The sequence below is a fragment of the Cucurbita pepo genome, chromosome 18 (assembly GCF_057944985.1).
Source record: "Cucurbita pepo subsp. pepo isolate OVF chromosome 18, ASM5794498v1, whole genome shotgun sequence".
Lineage (NCBI taxonomy): Eukaryota > Viridiplantae > Streptophyta > Magnoliopsida > Cucurbitales > Cucurbitaceae > Cucurbita > Cucurbita pepo.
In genome coordinates, this window is record NC_141815.1 from 12,334,250 (window position 1) to 12,343,367 (window position 9,118).

The 9,118-nt window shown below is 37.6% G+C and overlaps 1 protein-coding gene across 2 annotated transcripts; it reads right to left on the minus strand.

Moving 5' to 3' along the window:
- Positions 1–275: 275 nt before the first annotated feature.
- On the minus strand, positions 276–8,771 carry LOC147787385 (ribonuclease TUDOR 1-like). 2 transcript variants are annotated; one of them, XM_087119550.1, is made up of 17 exons: positions 8,611–8,771; positions 7,884–8,053; positions 7,454–7,528; positions 6,856–6,969; positions 6,668–6,772; positions 5,913–6,119; positions 5,592–5,807; positions 5,418–5,525; positions 4,832–5,002; positions 4,544–4,741; positions 4,120–4,467; positions 3,529–3,759; positions 3,270–3,458; positions 3,126–3,203; positions 2,846–3,040; positions 1,103–1,480; positions 276–724 (listed from the first exon to the last, which is right to left on the minus strand). In XM_087119550.1, exons 2-17 carry the CDS (start codon positions 8,043–8,045, stop codon positions 539–541), a joined length of 2,961 nt encoding a protein of 986 aa, XP_086975676.1. In that variant the 5' UTR covers positions 8,046–8,053; positions 8,611–8,771; the 3' UTR covers positions 276–538. The 2 variants fall into 2 exon arrangements, with proteins under 2 accessions (XP_086975676.1, XP_086975677.1); XM_087119551.1 differs by lacking the exon at positions 276–724 and having other exon boundaries at positions 1,424–1,675.
- Positions 8,772–9,118: the final 347 nt, after the last annotated feature.

Consider the following 9,118-nt stretch of genomic DNA (forward strand, 5'->3'; position numbering starts at 1 on the left):
TGTGGCCACCCCAGCCCCAGCTGATGATGATGCCATCTCAACACCTAAAATAATTTTCTTCCGAGGAAAGGCGATGGGACAGAATGAGCGAGATGAGGAATTTATATGCAAGGGGGGCCCCATGAAATCGAACTTGAGACGGCTCTCAAATTCAATGATCTATATTGCAATTTGAGAGTACCGGCTCCTACAGGGGATCACCATAGTGGCGGTGGAATATATGGAGGGAGAATAAACAAAATGAAACAGGGGGACGTAATAAACAAAACAAAATATAAATATAAATAAGTCTCTTGCCTTATTGTAAGGTCTCGATTTGCTATTTTTATTTTTTTTAAATCCTCATTATCCGATGTAAAAATAAAAACAAAATAAAAAATAAAAATTAGCAAAGGACAAAACTTCACATGGTCTTTACGCAGCAACACTTTGGGTTCTCGTACTGAAAACGTGATTATCACTGTAGCATTAATTAAGCTTCGACTAGTTGAGTTGTCTATCTCTTAATTTAAGACGAAGGGGGCATAAAAGTGTTCGTTCAACGCCGGCCACCGGGTTTTCTCACAGGACCGGCGTCCTCTTCATCAGACTGAATGTCTCCGTATTGCCACATTCCTCGTCGATCTGTCCGTGCTTCCTCTTGGTATCCTTCTAAACTTCCAAATGCAATTTGTCTTTCCTTGGATTCCCACTTCTTCCTTTTCTCTAGTCTAGCAAGTCCTTCCTGAAAATCCATGGCAGAAAAAAGTATTAGCAATCTGGGCCACACATCTTCAATAAATTCTCGTTCTAACCAAATAACAAACATATTAGGATTACAATCCTGAGAATATTTTCAGCTCATTTCTAATATCCCCAATATTCTGTATGCTTGGTGAACAATTATTCTCTAAACAAAAGAACTGATGAATAGCATATATATACATTGCATCTCTAATTATCTTCTCCCAATTACCCCGCCGTTCTAGTATTTTCTACTTTGACTGCAATCAGGGTTGTTGATCCAGATAATGAAGATGAAATCGCAAGAATTATGACAGACTATTGAAGCGAGAAATATAACAGAGGAAATTAAATTGGGAAACAGGGAAATTATTCGAACCTGAAGCATCAACGCATTTAAACTATGCTCCGATCCAACAGCAACAAGAGTCACAATAAGAATATTCCCAGTTCCCTGTCCTTTAACTTTTCCCCCAGAAGTATCCTTTTCTTCAATTGTGGCCACAAATTCCGTTGCACCATTAAGCATGTAATCACTCAGATACTCAGCTGCTTCCTGACCAAAATCCTCATCCAGACTAGGAACCTTGATGTGAGCAAGACTACACAGCTGAGCGAGACCAGGGGCAGAAGACATAGAAGGATCAACGGGCCGTAGTCGACCATAAGGTACAGCCTCTTGATTTCCAAAATCTATATAGAACACTTCGAACATATCTTTCAGGGATTCAGCAGCCCCTCGAGGTGTATTGATAATCTATGACAAACAAGTTAAGAACAAAGCAGGACGGAGTCAGGACTCTAAAAGAAATTATCGCCTGTGATAATATAATATAGCCATAGAGAACTGATTCAATTCAACGGACTTTATACAAATAGAACTAGAAGTAGCAGTACTGATGATTTTGAGGTGCCAACATTGCTGCAGACTGCAAATTGAAGTCCAATCTAACTGGAAAATTAGCACACTTGTTCATGGTCTAATTAGTAATTGACATGTCTGGAAGTGATTTAGCACTATGTCTGTCATCGCCAAAATCTCTTCAAGATTGCTTCTTCAATTTTAAAATGGTGACGTTTGGCCACGGAGGAAGATGCTTTGTTTATCAAGTTTTTTTTCTCTATCCAAAATTCGTCCCTTCTTTCTAACTTTATTCTCTAGCTAAAACTTATATCTAGTTTTTCGTATATCTACTCATTCTCCTCTCCAAATTTTTTGTCTCTCTCTACCCCAAGTTCATTCTTCTCTTTCAATTTTAACCCTAAAAAATTCTCCCTAGTTTTCTGTCGTTATCTACTTTTTGTCCCTTATTTCCTTTTTTTTCCTTCCTCAAATAGTCCCTTCCTTCCCTCTAAAACTTCACCTGTATTCCTATCTCCAACCTTATTTTCCCTAATAATTTTTGTTAGAATCACTATTGAGAACAAACATTATTTTCTTAAAAAACATTTTTTATTAAATTAATATCAACTCTAAAAAATGAAACCATTTGAAATGATGAACAATTAAACAATTTACAAAAGTAATTATAATTAAATCCCTTCAGCTAAAAACACACTAAAACCACTCATAACTATAGACCCTAACTAGGCAAACACAGGATAACGATCTTCTATAAGTAACCTTCCTAGCATCCCAGAGATCAGTCAGCGAAGCCCTTGCATTTCCTAAACCTCTTGGGACACTAGAGAGACAACAGTATGCTGCAAAAGTCAGCAACTAAAGTCTTGCCGTCCAATTCTATAGAACACATTGTTTTTCTTCATCAAAGTAACCACGAATATGACATTTTAAATAATTGGTACAAAAACCCCAAAAGGCAAAGCTGTAAATCATCACCAATGCAGTACACTTGCGAGCTGATTCTTTTATACTCAGAATTCTGCCCAACTATAAAACCAAGTGACCCGAAAATATTTTATAGCTAAGATACTAGTGGGTTATAGGTGTCTTGGATAAATGAGCACACATTATGTTTTGATCTTAATCTATAAATGAATTGTTTGGTAATCATATTACTCTATGTTTATAGCTATCATTCCATAGGACTACCTTGCAGAAAAAACGAATGTACAGAAAGTTCATATTGAATGTAAAAGAAAGCTTCTTCCAAACACTCACCATTGCCCTGTTCCACGAGTTGTCTGCACTAAATTGAGCAAGGACGATATCACCTTTCTTAGGACTAAAAGCACCAATTAAAGGGACTTCTTGAAGATTCAAAGCCGCAAGCTGTTTCTGCAGAGAAGTGACCTTTTGGTCCCCAATTGTCTGGACATAAAATTTGCCACCACCCAACACCTCAGTGACAATTACCTGAGCGAAGCAATAGAATAGGTGAGAAGCAACAGCAAAAAGAAAACGGTTTCTCAGAAACATCCACCACATCCAAGGTGCATACCTTAAGCACTTCTTTCTGTTTGCTTTCAACAGCTGCACCATTGGGCACTTCCTCCCCTTCAACATAGTTCTCCCAGATCTGCAAAATCTCAAATCAGCATGATCTTATATAGACATGACTCATTCACCTTTGTCAACGTCTAACCTTGAGCTTCTGACGCTTAGCAGATCGTTCTGCTTGTTCAAGAAGGTGAGCATCAGGCATTCTATCACTGCTAAAGGAAGTTTGAATCTTTGCCAAGCCAGCCTCAACTAGAACCACTGCCATATTGGTCCTCGCTTCCCATAGGGACCCCAAAAAGGTTCCCGTTCTATCAACAGTTTCCACTTCAATCTATGCAAATGAACCCTTTTAGATCAATGGCATTGAAAGAATCTACAAAAATATTGGAAAGGGAAAATACCTCCACATCTCTCTGCATTATCTTCCGCCGCATTATGGCAATTGCTTCATCTGAATATGGTTCATCACGACCAGGACATCTCACACCTGAGAAAGCGAAAGCAATGCTACACGTCTCCTTTGGAATCAACAATTTGAAACGGTGACCACTGAGAACATATTCAACAACAGCTGGAATCCTCCTACTCCGGTGTAGGAATGGTAAAAAGTCTCGGGATTTTTTGGCTGGTGCCTGAAAACACACACATGATACTTTGAATTCATTCAATAAGGTAAAAAGTTGTCATTGTTAAAATTGATAAAAGGATAGAAGAAATTTAGCATAGTAGATGGTCAAGTTTCATTTGGCTGGTGCCTGAAAACACACACATGATACTTTGAATTCATTCAATAAGGTAAAAAGTTGTCATTGTTAAAATTGATAAAAGGATAGAAGAAATTTAGCATAGTAGATGGTCAAGTTTCATTTGGCTGGTGCCTGAAAACACACACATGATACTTTGAATTCATTCAATAAGGTAAAAAGTTGTCATTGTTAAAATTGATAAAAGGATAGAAGAAATTTAGCATAGTAGATGGTCAAGTTTCATACTGTCAGAAGGTCTGTCACATGCATGACAGGAGGATCCTTGGCAGAATGAATCCCTTTCTTTCCAGCAATAGAACGCGATTCAGCCGCAAGAAGTGCATCATAATAGTTCGATCTCTCCTCAAAATCACGATGCCTAATCACAGTGCCAAAACCACGTGATACCACTAGCTCAGCCACATTCACCCCAGCTTGTTGGCCACTACTGTCTTGAGCAGAAGTGTCCTCATCCTCAGCCTTAGTAGAAGACAACAGAAAGACAGATCCAAAATCCATCACTCTAGAATCTGGAGCAGTTGCAGGTCCCTCCACCATGCTGACCTTCCTAGAATACTCCATTTGGACTTTAACCTAAAAAGAGAATTGTGATCTCAAATTACAATTCACCCCAGAATCATCAGAAACAGACTAGTAATTAATACCATACTTGTCGACCAATGAGGCGTGTTCTTAAGAACTCTTTTGCTTCACGGGCATAAGGAGCAGGCTTCTCATCCCTACGAGGATTACCCATTTTTGGACACCTAATACTTGATAGGTTGACACGTCTCTCTGCCAATGGACTACCATATGGAACCGAGTCATCAGCCACAATAATGCAGTCACCGCTTACAACTTCTACCACCTGCAAATGCCAAGATAAGATGATATAAAATACGGAAAAAAAACCTTAATTAAGTTTATCAATATTATAGACTAGTTGACATATAATTACCTTCCCCATGAAATTCTGATCATGAATTGCCTTTGAATTCGTTGGTGGAGGTACATAGTTAGCCCATAATCTTAGCCGGGTTTTCTTCGCCTGTAGCTCTGCAGCCTTCAGCCGTCGCTTGGCATCTTCTTCCATCATGTTTGCACTCCACTCAACATATTTAGCTAAACCCTGGATTTAATTGGGGGGGGGGGGGATGAAGTATTCCTTTGAATATTTTTATAATATCACATATCTCATTCAAAAGAAATTGATTAAAAAAATGATTAAGAGAACAATACAGTAGCTGGGATTAAAAAAAAAAAAAAAAAGTCAAAAGACTCCAAGTATAAATCTCAACTAGGAAAAGAAATATATAAATGCATAAGAAAGTAACACAAGAACTGTAGACTGAAATATCATACTACTCTGGATCACAAGGATCTAAGCATAAGAAAAAATGGAAAAAAAAAAAAAAAAAAACCAAGCAATTAGCTAAGCATGGAACAAAATAAATAAATAAACATCACCATGAGAATATCCAGTCACAATCATGCAAATGAGTACTGTTAAGATGTACCAACAGAAAAAAATACAAACGACTTACATTTTCTACCAGCTCCAGTGCCAGATCTTTCGCTGTCTCCCCATCAGAGTAGTACACTGACCCAATCAAATTGCTAAATTTGTCTACTCCTTCCAGGACAATCCGGACCTGTGAATTCATCCAGAATCAGACCAATTGAAACCACAAAATACCAATCAGCATCAGATGACTTACATCTCTATTCAGAACACGAATCTCTGTAAAATGTTTGGCTTCGACTCCAAACGTTTCAGGAGCTACTTCACCAGATGATGTAGTAGAGACAGCAAGCCTTTGTGCAGAAGTTAAAGAAGCTCTTGGTTCAGCTGAAACCTCACCATTCAGGTCATTAGAGGAATTGTCTGTTTCAGCAACGGTGTCTGGAGGAGGCCTTCTTCCCATAGATGGTGACTAGAAAAGCAAAATAACATGGAACCTTAATCCTGAAAAAGGTTGCTCTGAACTCGAGAAAATTTCCTCATCAATAGGCTGTTACTCATAACATTTACTACATACCTGGATTCCAGCAATGAACACCTGAACAAACTGAAACTCTGGAAGCAAGTAAACCCTGACAGTACTGCCATCTCGAACCTGCTCAACAATTCCCTCCATTGGCTTCCCTTTGTTAGCAGCTAACAAACCCATGGCATCCAAGTTACTGGGATCACCAATGGCTGACGGTGGTAAGTTTCTAATGGATGCCTCAGCGGAACCAGGAACCTAAAGAAAGCAATAAGAGTAACATAAATTACATTTTTTATACTATTATACAAAAATCTTCTGCAAGATATACAAATGCAAGACCTGCTAAAATCTTTTAGCTCAGACATTGAAGACTGCATAAAGATCACAGACTAAAAATATCTATTCAGAACACGATGGTTTATTAAATTATCATTTCATATTCCTAGAGTCCCTTATTCTTATGTACGGCATTTATCATTTAGCATGGCCAACATTTTGAAAAGTGTAAATTTTGAAAAAAAAAATAACGGATGAAACCCCATGAACTAAATGCAAAAATTGAAACAGAGTAGAAAGGAAAACATCTAAAAGCCATAAGAAATAACCAATTCATACCACTCATTTCAAATTATATTTATCGTCATTAAACTAAAGCTGGTATTGAACAGCCCCACTCGATTGCTTGCTTCAGAAACTCATCAAGGATATTAATTACTAACTCAAAAGTGACAAAGAATTATTTAATGTGGACTAGGACTTGGAAAACAGATAGTAGTAGTGACTGCCAGTTTCTAAGTAGTAACCTTGCTCCAACGCCCAAAACCTTGTTGCTTTGCTTGGTCTTCGAGACGCAGTAGCTCTGCAAGGTAAGGGCTCACTTCACCCTTCTGCTGACCTTGCTCCCTTACCTGCGCATTTATAATTTCAATAATACCAAGGAAAAAATGCAGATAACAAAAGTGGACAACTTTAACCTCAGAAAGTACATAACCTTAGCCCAGCCTTCAGAAACAACAAGTGCAGCAATATTCTTGTCACCAAGAAAAACAGAACCGAACTCTCGACCAATGGATGGCACAGTATAGTCCACTCTAAAGGCAACCTCCTACAGGAAATATGTACTGTTACACCACTATAAGACAAAGCATCTTCTCGACCTAAGAAGCGCAGAACTAAAACTTTAGTTCGGCTAGCGTTTCCGTGTTCAATTTGCGATGGACACTTGGATATTGAGACACTTGTTGGATATGTGTCAGACGCTTGTTAACGCAATAGATGTGTTAGACACTAGTTGTACAAAGTCAAGATAGATCCAACATTGGCCAGACATGCATGAAACACTTGCTAAGTATACTAAATAGGCACATATATTACAAAAATAATAAATTTTGAGAGTCAAATACATCAAACTAATTTTTTTTTACTTTGAATTTGTTTCCTGACTAAATTTTTTACATATTCTAAGAAATGTATATTTTAATAAATGTGTCCGTGTCCTAGATTTTAAAATAATGATGTGTCATCGTGTCCAAGCTGATACATTCCAAGCAACTTTTGGAAAAAGACTGAAATCATTCTAGAATAATAACCTTTCCAATGCACAGCTTTCGCAAGTATTCTCTACTTTCCCATGCAAATGGCTCATCGACACCACCCCGTCGAGCCTGAAAATGTTCAAGCATCCAAAGCAAAATAGCACAACGTCAGCATTGATTTGTACAATATTATCTAAATTTACAGATACCCAAATAGTAAAAGAAAAAGAAAAGGAAGGTCTCAATAGCTATTACTTATTTCCCCAACCCCTTGAAACTATAAACCCCACAAATCCAGAACTCATAAAGCAATTAACCTTGCTATCTACATGTGTACATATATACCATAACAAGCCTTTGTGCACACAAACAAGTCACTGTACACATGGAAGGCTTTGAAAGCACCAAATGGTGAAAGAGAACTCGAAAGACAAATGATTGACTATAGAAGTGTACAAGAAGGAAATAAAGCTGAGTCGCTTACCAATCTTGGAGCGATCAGAGAAGATAAAGTAATGGTCTTCTCAGGAGTGGGTCCCGCTTTGCTGCTAGTCATGGCCGTAATTACCAAGCAGTCCCCTGACGGAACGGCTTTAACCCTGCCTCTATACCATCCTGTGGCCGCCCCAGCTGATGATGATGCCATCTCAACAGCTAAAATAAATTTACCCACAAGAAGTACTAATTAGAGACAAATTCAGGAGTTATTATGCTATGAACACAATATGATTGAAATTCAAACATCGACATCATATCAATTAATTAGGCAAAACAATTGAGATCTCGGTCATGAAAGAATGGTCAATCCGCATGATGACATGCATGATCACAACAACGCGATGGATTGAATTGCAGCACCGCAAATGACCCTCGTAGATCAGATCTACCCGGCGATCACATGAATTGCGAATGTAATTAAAACAAAATAATAGTTCAGGACGATTATGCTGGTAAGAGTAAAAGAAGGATGTGCTAGAAGATAGGAAATAAAATCATCAATCTAAGCAACGGAATCGGAAGATATCGATCATGCAAAACATAAATGTTCATAATTATACAATTTCATGTGCTTATGCAGATCGGATCGGAACCCTGCCGGCTTGGATCTACAGAAATAACGATATCAAGCTACCGTCACCTTGAATTTTTTGAATAATTAATAAAACTGAAAGATTAAAGCAAAGGAAACAGGGAACGGAAAGGGAACTGACCGGAGCCAAGATTGAATCTTTTTCTTTTTTCTTCTTCTTCTGAGGAAAGGCGATGGGCGGCGGATCGGGGACAGAATGAGCGAGAGATGAGGAATTTATATGCAAGGGGACCATGAAATCGAACTTGAGACCGCCATTTTGCTGCCCCCTGTTTTAGGTATAATTACTTTCTATACCAAATACGAGATGGATGGATATTCTCATTTCGATCAAAAAGTAAACCACGATTTTTGATAAATAAATAAAACCAAAATTGTGCTGTTAAATCATAAGCATCCCTCAACTTAGACGTTGGCTTATTTGCTTCTTGATTTAAAATGTCAGTAAAATAAAAAAATTGTGGTCAAGTTATTAAAATAATTCAACTAATTAAATTTAATTTTAATTTTCTAAATTGCTTTTAATAAAATCATATAATTTTTTTTTCAAATATTTAGTACGCCTTATATTTCAAGTTGTATACGGTAAAGTAAATTATATTGAAGGAGATATATTCATAAATTTTATA